The 12,824-nt window shown below is 44.5% G+C and overlaps 1 protein-coding gene across 3 annotated transcripts in view; it reads right to left on the bottom strand.

Annotated features, from left to right (window-relative positions):
• kmt2a (lysine (K)-specific methyltransferase 2A) overlaps positions 1-12,824 on the bottom strand; it is a 37,959-nt gene that overhangs the window by 20,910 nt on the left and 4,225 nt on the right. For all 3 annotated transcript variants that reach the window (XM_044015718.1, XM_044015720.1, XM_044015719.1), the window contains exons 2-9: positions 7,777-7,849; positions 4,357-7,649; positions 3,567-3,744; positions 2,611-2,839; positions 1,811-2,493; positions 786-859; positions 443-679; positions 183-329 (exon numbers count right to left, since the gene is read on the bottom strand). In XM_044015718.1, the coding sequence (XP_043871653.1) occupies positions 183-329; positions 443-679; positions 786-859; positions 1,811-2,493; positions 2,611-2,839; positions 3,567-3,744; positions 4,357-7,649; positions 7,777-7,849 (4,914 nt within the window). The remainder of the gene's footprint in view (positions 1-182; positions 330-442; positions 680-785; positions 860-1,810; positions 2,494-2,610; positions 2,840-3,566; positions 3,745-4,356; positions 7,650-7,776; positions 7,850-12,824) is intronic.

Genomic DNA, 12,824 nt, shown 5'->3' with positions numbered 1-12,824 from the left:
AAAGACTCATGCCACGATAATATCGTGGCAGCAGTTCAAGAAGCTGATTAAGTGCTGTCTGTTGGCAAAGCTAACAAGTCCTTTTAAAAGAAGATTCTTCAACCCTTTACACTCTGTCACTCTTAACTAAGCCTCTTTTGTGTATAACTTCAAAATGAACAGAGGAGAACTGAATGGCTTACTTTAGTTTTCAGGTGCTGGCGCCCACAGACCTGGCAGAATCTGCATCTTCGACAGCACCAATTCTCAAACTGCTCCTTCAGAGGGCGCTCTGACTCCCCCAGGCAAAAGAGATGGAATGGTTCACAGCATACCTGGCAGAAGACAAACTAACAAAACGAAAGACAGGAATAAAGACAGTTAGTACACAGGTTTAGTTATCAATCTGACTAACAGACGACATTCAAAAGCACAAGTTTTCATGTCAAAGACTATTTTTTACCTCAACATTACCACTGCTTGCACATAAGAAGCAGAGTACCCTAGGTGTGACAGGCACAGAGGTGAGCAGGCTGAGGCCACCAGCCTCCCACACCTTCTCCACATCATGGTCCCTCTTGAAATCCACTCTGATACGATGCACTCCGTCGCAGGGCGCTCTAGACTTCACCTGGCCCCTAGTCGAGGGAGTGCTCAGCCAGTTTAAAGTACTGCTGCTGGGGGGTTTAGTGGTCAGCGGCTTCATGGGATTATCATATCGGAGAAGAGATGCAAAGGAGTGTGAATGACAGAAATTGTATTTGGTCTATGCAGTAAGTAGCGCTAACCCTTAAATAACAACTTACCTTGTCTTTTGGTTTCTGTTTGTGAGATTGAGGAGCAGTGCGAGAAGATGGCTTTTTCACCTGTTTCAATTCAACTATGAAACAGAGATAGGACATAATGTTCAATTAAAAAAAACCCAAGACGAACTATATACTGTATTTTTATCACAACCTATTATTCAGATATAGTCAGTGGTGGGCAGTCAAAAAAGTATTTTTAGTATTATTATTATTACTATTTTATTTTTTTTAAATAATCAAATTAATGTGTGTCTAAACGTGTCTGAATTCAATTACTTTTTCAGTATTTTATGATTATTTTTCCAGAAAGAATATGGTTATTTTTTGTGAAGCTGAGCTGGATTTTTCTGGATGTCATTAAACGCATCATAGCTCCGTGGACCTGCTGTAGTAGCATTGCTGGCCTTTCGTTGAAGCTGCCATTTCCTATTTGGTTATAACTTTGACTGACGTGTGTTGTCAGCCAATCAAAATGTGATATCATAGTGACAGAACGCCCCAGGCCCAGCAATGTGTCTGGCGCTAGCCCCCGCTGTTGTCATCAACGACGTTTGAACCTTTGGTGGGTTTTGAAGTAAGTTATGATCACTGCATTAACACCACCGATCCATCATGTTTCTGATCTGCTTCATGTGCACTTTTCACGGCGATCGTTTGGAGAAAAGAAGGAAATTATTTCAAGAGGAAGACCTACACCAAAGAGGTACATCATTTACCGTAGTTCGAGTGTTAATGATAAATTTATAAAAAGATTTTAGAAGTGGTGAGGACAAAACTGTTGATCATAAATAGTGCCGGGTACGTGTTCCGCCGCGTAGCTGACGCCTATGCTTATGTGGACGCTTGTTTTTGTGTCATATAGTGGCTTGTGAAATTGCGTTTGCTGAGTGACATAACGCAAGATGTGGTGGTAATGATGTGCAGTGGTGTGCGTGTGCGCTATAGCGTGTTTTTGGTTTTTCTTTTGTTTTTTTTTAGTGAAGGCCCTGACTGAAACCCCACGGTACGCTACTGGATATAGTTACCTGTTTCAGAAATATTTGTAGCTGGACTCTGGTGTTGTAATGAGTGCTGCTGGGGCTTCTTCTTGGGCTCGTTCAGAGGAACCTTGGGTGGGGCATCTTTTTTTGGCGGTGCCTGACTCAAAAGAGCCTGTTGTTGTTGGGATGATTGATGAGACTGCGTGGACTGAGAGGGGGAATTCTGGGCTGATGACGAGGATGAAGAGGATGAGGATGAAGACGATGACGTGGAGGAAGAGGATGATGAGGAGAGGGATGTTGGTACACTTGGTTGTGGCTTGTGTCCCTTCTTACTGGTGACACTGCTCGTGACTGAGGGCTGTCTGGGCTCCGGTGTCGAAGCTGGGGAATCAGCCTGGGCTGTGACTGTGCTGGAGGCCTGAGGTGGGTCTGTTGGGGCAGGAGAGAGTGGGGGGCCTGGAGATGATTGCTTTGATGATGGTTGTGGTTTGGATTTTTCCTCTCCCTGCTTTAGAGGAGGAGTTTCACTCTTTCTGCGTGGAGGCTCTTCTTTTGGTGGTGCAGGAGGAGGTTTAGGACCAGACTCTGAATTTGGTCCTTTAACCGGATTGAGACCGTCTCTCTTCTCGGACAACTTGTTCTTCTTCTTGTCTTTCTTGCCTTTGCCTTGCTTCTGAAGAAACATCTTTGAAGGCATCCACTGCAAGTTCTGACATTTCCTCATCCTACAGAAAGTGACACAAACAAACATCAACTTAAATATCCAACTAAAAACTAATTTGTAATAACATCTTATTAACAGATTTATTGCTATAACAAATGGTTCATCAGATTAGACTTACTTGCAGCACTGCTTTTTAATGTTTCGTCCTCCAAACTTAGGTTTGTCGAGACAGTTAGTACAGACACCACAGTCTTCTGGAACCTGACAGCCTGGGCACTGGCCACATCGTCGTGACCGCCGCCCCTTCTTGGGAGGAGCTTCATGAAGTGACTTTTGCCGTGTTTCCCGTGGCTTTATGGGTGGAGACTGAGGCTCTGCCTCTTCAGAACCTGCTACTGATGACTTGTCTGAACCAAGAATCACATCAAAGAGGACATCATTAATGACACGCCACAGTGCAGTAAAGGTGTTGGACATAAAAAAGTAATTCGACCTTCTGTTGCTATGCACACTTTCTGATTCTCACAGTCATTATCAAATGTAAAAACTGCACTGATGAATGACATGACAGCTAAGAATTTTTCTTACTGAGCGAACAGGGCATGAGAGTGGAGCTGAAGGAAGCACAGGGCAGGAGCTGAAAACTGAAGCATCTATCTCTTGCTCTGTCTCACTCTCACTGTATCTGAAGCATGTTTGAGGTAGAGGGGAATGAGGGAGAACCTGCACTCTCACAGGTCCAAGTGTAAGTGATAAGCAGTACTTTTAAGTGTACAGCCATGGAGCAAGTTAAAAGTTAAAAAAAGTTAAAAAAGTTTAAATCTCAATTAGTTGTGTTAACAATGGGGATAACATTAGGGGGTAACAGAAGCAGTAATACATCCTCCAGATCAAATAATTCTTACGTAGTAGCTTAAGAAGTTATAAATACTCTCAGACTGTTGTTATACAATGAATTTGTGATCACGTCACACTACTCTGTCGAGCAGTGATGCTAACTAAACCCTGACTCAGAATAAATAAATAAATACATACATACATACATACATACATTGCACTGACAACATTGACAGAGAAGCCCAGATCTAATAACTCACAAGACAGTGAAATGAGAATTAATTGAGTATGCCTCACCATCATTCCCCATGGAAGATAGGATCTTCTCTCTCTCCTCCCAGGGCAAGGCACTAAGTGTGGGCATATCATCAGGGAAGACTGCCCTATTTCGGCCAAGAGCCACAGCTGCACGACGACATACATGCTTGATGCGTGGACCACGAACTGAGGTCTCTGACGAGTCACTCTCTTGACCCTGCTCACAAACACAAGACACCAGAATGAGTAAAATACACATTTGAAGAACTTCATAATAGTAAGTATGCAGCCAATCACACCCAACACATACACGTGAGAAAAAAAGCAAAATTAAGAGGTTCTATCTTGAGAACGTTATGCTTCTTTAGTTGAGAATGCTTCACTGAGCGAAACAAAACTTTAATCAATGAGCAATGTACAAATGTGCTGATGATGACAAGATAATAGAGGAGAAGGGTTGGGTTGAGTTCAACTGGGACAGTTGAAAATGTGCAATCACTGCCTAAAACCCTATAACATTTAGATTAACACTGAAAGAACGGAGTATTTTCTCTTGAGAGGATAATACTTTCAAAAGAAAAGCCAGTGCAATGTTCTGCATAATGTATGAAGCTAAAAGAATTCCCCTTATATAACACCCTCTGTGGGACTTTCCGATTATCAAGTTTCAGTTTGAGTACAAACACACATTTCTATTTTTAACAAATATTCATTTCAGCATGTCAAAGCCACTTGCCTGTAGCTATATAATGAAAATACAAGAAACAGAGAACATTTGGTTGAAGAAACCTAGTAAATATGAAGGTGGTACATGAACAGGATAACTGACCTGGACCTTGGTCTGGTCTGCAGACTTCAGCTTACTCTTCTTTATCTCAAAGAGTTGGGCTTTGGCCTTCCTCAATAGTCCAACTACCCGCTTGTCAGTCACAGACACAGGCTGGTTCTCTGCTTGTGCCAACACTGTTCCAAGAGAAGAGACAGGAAGCTGTTGTTTGCCAGGTTGACCTTGAACACTTGCAGTCTGCTGGCTAGGAGCATTTTGTTTTTCCTTCTCCTTTTCTGGATCCTCAATCTCTGCAACTTTCTCAGAGGGTCTAACTTTCTTAGGTAAACGTCCTTTTGCAATAGACACAGGAACAGAGACGTGCACTTCTGGAGAGGCAGTGTCAGAAACCATGTCAACTGAAGTTGATTTTTTTCTCCCTGGAACCTTTTTTGGAGGGAGAGCTGAGAGAGCATCTTCTATGTCCCTTCCATCCTTCCTCCCATCCTTCTTATTCTCCTTCTCTTTCTCTCGGTTTTTTTCAGAATCCCTTTCCTTTTCCTTTGGAACAAGTTCCTGAAGAGCTGGTAAGCTTTTTTCTTTACTTCCCTTTCCAGCTCCTCGCCCTGTGTCCTGGGCACTGGAAGGAAAAATAGGGAAAAGTGGGGAGGAAGAGGATGATGTGGTAGACAAAGGAGATGGGTTTCCAGCAGCCCCTCTCCTACTTTCAGGTGTCCCTTGTGAGGCCAGACCCAGGGATCCAGTGGAAAAGTTGCTGAAAGGAGCAGGAGTTAAGGCACTAGTGGCTAGTGGACTTGCAGAGACCCCTGGTAAAGAGCTGGTGTTACTATTGGAGACAGAGCCTGTCAGCACAGACACATCAGAGGAGCCTTTCCCTCTGGATATCTGGCCCACAATTTGGCTGCTGCGTCTGGTCATTGAGTGAGAAGGAGACCGTGGGTGGCCACGTAATGCTCCAGTGACAAGTCGTCTCCTGCGCCTTAAGGTTCTGCTGGAGCTGGAGGATGTCTGATTTGGGGAGAGAGAGCCAGAGGTTCTCCTAGGGGATGACTGCAGGGTAACAGACTCAAATATCCGAGAGTGGGCCTCACTGGGTGTAAAACGTGGAGCACGGAGCAATGGGCTGCGCTTCTGGAGTGGTGCATCAAAACGGGATGAAGAGGGATGTTGGTGGTGGGTATGGCCATGAAGAGGGGCAAAAAGACGAGTTCCTGTTCCTGCTCCACTGCCTGGTGTAGGGAATGACACTGGTGTAGCTCCCCCTGCTCCACTGACACTTTGTGGCAGAAGCCCCACATCTTCAGCTGTGAGAGGAGGAGGGCGGAAGTTGTCAAATATGGGCTTACGGATAAGGCCCTCCTTAGCATATTTAGCAGAGGAAAAATACTGCTGCTCGGGATGAGACAGGGATTTCCAGCGGAAGGTGGGTTCTCTCAAAATTGAGCGGTTTCGTTTATCTGCTAGGCTAGACAGTACTGATGGTCCAGGCAGAAACTGAGGGATGGAATGAGGGATCCAGGGTGACTGAGGGAGGTGATCCCCGATTGCAGCTGTATTGGAAGAAGCTGACTGGGGAGGCTGTGGAGGGGGAGGTGGAGGTGAAGAAGAGGAGGAAGCTGTGGATGAAGCTTGCTGGGAATTTGCAAGTGTAGAGGAGGACATCAGCACTCCTGTCGGTGGGCTGATAATAGGCTTTTTAGGCCCAGTGGCGAGTGTCTCTCTCACCCTGCGGTTCTGACTTCTCCGCTCAACAGCTGGTTCTCTCCGGCCCTGTCGATTCCTCTCTGCCAAAACATGTTCAGGTTCTGGCTCTGAAGGAGGGGATGGAGGCTGTGAGCTGTGTAACATGTTGCCCTCTCTCTCGCCTTGTGAGGATGGAGAGTGATCCTCTGGATCTGACAGAGCCTGTGTGGCCTCAGAAGCCTGGGAGTCACAGGATGAGTCATCCAAGGTTGGGCTGCTGGACCTGGAAGACTCTGCAGAGGAGAGCTGGGAGGAATGCTGTGACACAGCACTTGAGCCGCAGGATGCTGCGCTACTACTGAATCGCCCATTGGTGGCATTGTTGCTGGTGTTGGTGTTGAGCAGATTGGCAACATTTGATGGAGCAGTGGGGGCAGGGGCAGGAGGTGGAGGAGGTGGGAGTGAGTCATTTGGTGCAGAAGTGCTAGTGCTAGTAGCAGCTGGTGTAGATGAGACCTGCACAGGAGAGGGGGAAGAGGATGTGGTGGAGGTGAGTTGGGTAGATGTAGAGACAATTGAGGGGGCTGTTTCTATCCGTGGTATCTTCATATGAGGAGGAGGGGTTCCAAAGCTACCCTCGTCTTCAATGAAGCGCTTGGGGGTTTTGATGATGCGAAGGGAAACAGTGCTGACCACAGGCATGATAAACTGTCTGATGTTCTTCAGCTGGGTCTTTCTGATGCCAGCTTCAATGACTCCTGTCCCACTACTCTCAATGGATACAGCTTCTTTCTCCATTCTCTTCTGTGCTCCTTTCTTAGCACGCTGCAGCAGTTGTTTAGCAATAGTAGCATCAGTGCGTTTAGAGGGGGGGACAATCCTGACAGGCTTTCTGTGGCGAGGACTTTTCCTGAGGCCCACTGTCTTTCCTGGCTTGGAGGGAGATGGGGAGGCTGGTGGAGTGGAAGAGTCCTGATCCTCAGTTCCATCAACATTCTGCAGCATAGACTGCTGAGGAGTGTGTGGTTCTGAGCCTCTGTCCCCCCCTCTGACCCTGAAAGCCTTATGTTTCCCTTCCCCACATTCAATAGAGGTAGACAGCTGTGCAGCAGCAGCTGCTGCCTCAGCTTTAAGCCGCTCTGCTGAGGGCGGTCGCCCACGTCTGCGTCGAGGTACACCAGGCAAAGTCTTGAGCCGTGACTTAAGAGGGGAAAGTTTAGTTGCTCTCAGCCTCTTCAAGTTGGTAACTTTGGATTCAACCCGTCCTCCTTTGGGAAGCTTTGCCTCACTGTCATGAGGCAGAGTAGAGCCCAGAGGTGTCCTCTTGGTACCCTTTCTGTCCTTGTCCTCCTCTGTGTCCATGCCCAACTCAGACCCAACCTGCCTCCTGTCATCCCCTGCTGCATGGCTGCCTGTACTCCAGGCTTTCTTACTACTTGAAGATGGGGGTCGACCTCTCCTCTTTTCGCCACTGCCAGGTGGCCTTCCAGGCAGCCTTTTCACCTTCTCAGCTGGCCTTTCTGGACCCTCAGGTTTTGTCTGTGAAGGCGTGGGAATGGGAGAGGGAAAGGGTAGACCTGAAGCAGCTTTCTGGGCACTCGGGGCCCGTGGTGGTCGGCCTCTGGGTTTTTTCTCCTGTATGGGTGGGTCCTCTGATATAATCAGGAAAAAAAACAGCAAGTTTACAAAGCATGGAAGCATCAGCTGTAGAAAACCTGTACATGAATAGGGACATCAAGACAACTATGTGTCCCTGAGGCCAATAGGTAGTTACTTTACCTGAAGAGGATGTTGAAGCACATTGTACTCTTTTCTGCTCAGCAACTATTCCAAATCCTCCAAATGCTTCTTCCTACAAAGAAAATAAACAAAATCTTAATAAATCAAAGGCACTTAATATTTGTGATGCTAAAATACAGCCAAGCAGCCATGGTTGGACAAAGTTACAACATCTTTCATGCTACATTGTTGTCAGTTAGATGAGCAACATTTGAGTCATTTGACAAAAGCTGAAAACCAAGTGTTCAATCCCACTTTCTCTGGCTGGCTTACTCTGGATCTCTCATGTTTCTCTGGCTTTTGGGATGTCATGTATGCAGTTGGAGAATGGTCAAACCACAACAGACAGTATGAATTGCACATCCAAATCTTACTGAGTGACTAACACATCACACTGCATTCCTGCTCCCTAATTCTAAGGTAGTTGGTCACAGCAAAAACACAAATAGGATGGGTTTTCCTCAGCCAACTGACCATCAGACTCAGTTCGACATTAAATAGTACAATTCATTTATCTAATAGTTTGTAAGGTTTACACTACAATCACAGCAAGACAAACTCAAAATATGGGCTGAAAATTGAACAGTGTGAAACCGCTGAACTTTTTTCACTACTTCATTCATGACAAACAAGACCTGATCTATTTTGCAGGCACTGAGTCTTTATATATAAGGTTCACCCACTGAACTTAAACATGCTTTAGTCTTCTCTGTGACTAAATTTTCATGTGAAAATAAGAGAAAAATCAAGAAATGTACAGAAAAATACTCTCTCCTCCCATGCCTCAGTAGAGCATTAAGATGCAAAACATTCGCCAGAGGATGATTAACATCTCTAGGATTCTGTGTGTGCTACTACGTCTTGCAATCAGTGAGTAGTGGAGGTGAGTATGTCATTTCATCATGTTTATTTATAGCAGCATGCAGGGATGCAGTTGAGGTCTCATTGGCCCAGTTTGTAGAGCAGCTGCTCACCAAGTGTGTGCACACAATTACATGAAAACTGATTTGCACCAGCCAAGAGTTGCACACATCACAGTGTAAATAACTCACTCCAAAATGTGTTTGAATTGTAAACATCTAAATCCCAGGAATTCTTTTCATCTCTTCTACATATAAACAAACAAGAATACTGCTATTTATACTAGATAGAAATACTGTGAGCATCCTTTACTCTGCACAGTGCTTCAAAGCCTCCTTTTGCATCTCTCCACTTTCACTCTGTAGCCTGCAGTAATGTTAGCATCCTCTACTCTCTGAGCAAGCTCCTGCACTTGCCTGGTGTTATTGCAGAGCTGGGGAGGGAGTACCAAGAGACGATTCTTACTTGCTTAGATATTGTGAGTAGTAGTCAATGACATCACAGAATGCGTCTGTAAACACATGAGCATAGAATGAACCGCGCATGCTCATGATGCACATGCACAGTTGAACATGTGCACATGTGCCTTCTGATGCTGTCAGCCACACAAACACCTCACTCGCTGACAAAAAAAACTGCGCATGAACTGCACAGGAAGATGTAAACAAGTAGAGTAGACGAGTGAGATTGAGGGGGAGGGGAGCCCAGGCAAGACAAGCAAGGAAACCAGAGCAAAGAAACAAGGAGGGCTGTGGGAGGAGGGAAAGGAGACGTAAAGAAAGGGACAAGGAAGCAGCATCTTGACCACATGTACCATCAACAAGAGTGAGAGCAGCCATCTCCTGGGAGCGGGGATAAAAGGGTTTTGGGGGCTTCAACATGCACAGGCAAAGGCTTGCCAAATCTCAATCTAACCAAGCCTCCCACACACAACAATGCACCCCCTCCCGTCTGTGCCATGCTCCTAAACCGATATTCAGTCACTCACTTGCACACTCACTTGCTTCCCACCTACTGACTGCTGAGCACCAAGTAGCAGCATGGCAGCATGTGAAGCACAAGGCTTACCATGCGCCCAATAGTAATGCCTCTCTGTCTGCTTCAAGGCAACACCTAGATGTAAACAAACACTGTACCAGAGCAGCAAGTTAGAGGTTCATGTGCTGTTTTGCTTTGCAACATGCAAGGGAAACAAATGTTGCTGAAAATGTCTGAGTTTCACTTGTCTCCTCTTTATTTCATCTCCTCAGCTGAGTAATGTACAAGAACATTTGAGAACACAACTACTTAAGTTCTTCTGTCGCTCTCACCACAAACTTTTAAGGAGAGGAGCCCGGCTTCCCACTTGTCTGTCACATCTCATGTAAACGATCAATACAAAAATGACTGGATGTGAAATCACCAAGTAAAGAAAAGGAAAGTGGAGTCATTGTGGAGGTTGCAGGGGACTGCCCCAGACATTTATGAGATGAATATGAATTTCATTCAAGATAAACCTCTAACACTGAGAGAGCGAATGGGTCTTTTACAGTCTTTCAAAACAGCATTTAGGAGAAACAACCAGTTTCCTGGGAAGGGTATAAGCCAGGCTTTTAATGTAGAGAAGTTTTTCCTTGATTAATGAAGCAATGATTTATCCATAATCACAATATTCCCAAACCAAAAAAGATTGCAGCTAAAGCCGAAATCAGAAGTTCCATGATAATTTACTATCTTGCAAAGAATTATAGGCAATTGGAGCAACATATTTGATTTTAATTACCAAGTAATACAAAAAGAAATTAGCTGCAATTCAAGTCAAGAGGGATTTACTTAAGATGGGAAAATATTACATCTGTGGAGCAAATACTTAAGGAGTAAAATCTGAAAACAGTGTCTCTCTGGTGTGTCTAAAAATATGGCTCCATGACACACAGGAGCCATAGCAAGCTTAACTCCTCCTCAAACTCTGTAGTGACATAAAAAACATTACTTTTTGAGCAACTGCACCTGCTCCACTACTGCCTTTGGTTTGTTAGCTGAGATGTCTTTGTCCTGGAAATGTGTCGTAGCTCAATGTAAAAACACACAGAAAGGCTCTGCCACTTTATTTGTTTGCACTTTTCATACCCTGGTTCTAAGTTAAGCAAAGTAGACATAATGTGTGTGGCAGTTAGGAGGAGAGAACAGAACTCCCAGCAGACAAAGCAAGTCACTTCTCTACATGAACAGGGAGTTTAATTCCAGTGCATTTACATTTACTGTATATTCTGTACAAAAACTGACAAACGGCTATAGGAGAAGACCAAAATGAATGTGTGAGGTGTGCAACGGCTACAGTTGAGGTCAATATTAGTCAGACTACATCGCTCCTTTATGCCATTGCACTCCTTTATGCCATTCTTTTATTATTGCACTATTTTCTTGTACATCTGCACATTTTATGTTAAATTATTTTTTGTATTGTATTGCTACTGTGTTAAAACAATTTCCCCGTCTGGGATGAATAAAGTATTTCTATTCTATTCTATTTAAACACAACTTGTTACTATTACAAAGTCAGAAGATATTGTTTCACTTTACAGGGACTTTACAATAGTGTCAATCATGCTGATACTCTTCAGATATTCCTCCATACTATTCTCATAGGTAAAGAAAAAAACAACCCATGGACCTCATATCTTAGATTTACGATACAGATGTAATGCATCATCCCTTACAGGAAAAAAAAAAACTGGTGGTGAGCTCATACACCTATATAGCCCTCTGATGACACATCTCTCCAAAAAGACCATAAAGGATTTCTAAGAACTGTGCCAAGAACTGCTAATGATTATACAAGCAGAGAATAAGAATAATAAATGAATGAATATTACGATATAATATCCTTTCACTGTTTAAAACATCTATTTTCCTCCAGAAGAATGGATTACACTGTGGTGGTACTGCTTTGTGACCACCGACAGCCCCAACCAAAAGGTGGACATTTGTTTTTTCAAGTGTCCAAACACTAAGTGCAACTGTTTCACATCTGCTCGACAGCAACACAAACCAAAACAAACAATTTCCAAGGAAGGATGCCCCCTCTGCCTACACCTCAAACAGAAGGAAGCCCGTTTAATAACAGTCAGTGGACAAAGACAAACAGACTGATTGGCATGTGTGCATGGTGTCTCACTTACTGCTAACATACACACACACACACACACACACACACACACACACACACACACACACACACACACACACACACACACACACACACACACACACACACACACACACACACACACAAGCAGGCAACACGGATTGAAGTCCTAATCAAAATAAAGACAAAGAAGGCATGCCTACATTCTGAGTGCAAGAAGGGACATAAAGTCTAGGGGACAGCCCTTCCACAACAGACACACACATACAAAGAGTAAGAAGGATGACACAATTGCCGCCTTTCTCCCGGTCAAGCAACTCCTTATGCAGGGGTGAAAGCTCCTTGCCCGCCTGCTGTAGCACTATAAAGCCATGGATGGGAGGGTCTGTGACTAATTCTCCTCCCAGTGATGTCCCATTGGGAGGAGGGGTGTCGCCCCACACCCTTTGATATCCCTGCCTGCTCTCTTTCAACCGCCTGCACTTTGTGAGAACTAGAATAAAAGCAGACACAAAGCTTCCTGCTCCAATCCACACGCTGTCTCTGGGATGGGTAAGCAGGTGGGGGGGTCGTCTTCGATATAAATAGGCCAAACACCTGCTGGACTGAAACCCCTTCTGCTCAAACACAAGCCAGTGAGGCAAAGAGACTTTTAGTTTGATACATCTATTCAGTTGCACATCTGTTAATGATTATAAAGACTGATAACTTGTGGTTAGGACAAGAAAAAATGGACCAAGAACATATAGGAAAGTGATGCAAAGTGATACCCAAGTACCTGGACATTAAGGAGGTTGAGGTTGTGAGGGTGATAAACTCACACACACTTAAAAGTTAAGTTAAATTGTACTACACTCAGCAAAAAAAACAAACGACAACAATGTGGCCGGATCAAGAAAATGAATTTCCTAGACACATAAATGCCTTCATTAGGACAGCAACGGCTGACAAGCACCCTTTTGAGCCACCCCAATAGGCTTAGTAATCCATTCCAAAGTGGCAGCTGTCAGAAGAAAAGTTGCTCTGCCTCTCAGACAGCGTTGTGTGTTTGAAGTGGATT

This window comes from Solea senegalensis, unplaced genomic scaffold, assembly GCF_019176455.1.
Source record: "Solea senegalensis isolate Sse05_10M unplaced genomic scaffold, IFAPA_SoseM_1 scf7180000013836, whole genome shotgun sequence".
NCBI classification, from domain to species: Eukaryota; Metazoa; Chordata; class Actinopteri; order Pleuronectiformes; family Soleidae; genus Solea; species Solea senegalensis.
This window is presented reverse-complemented; position numbering and strand designations above follow the sequence as displayed.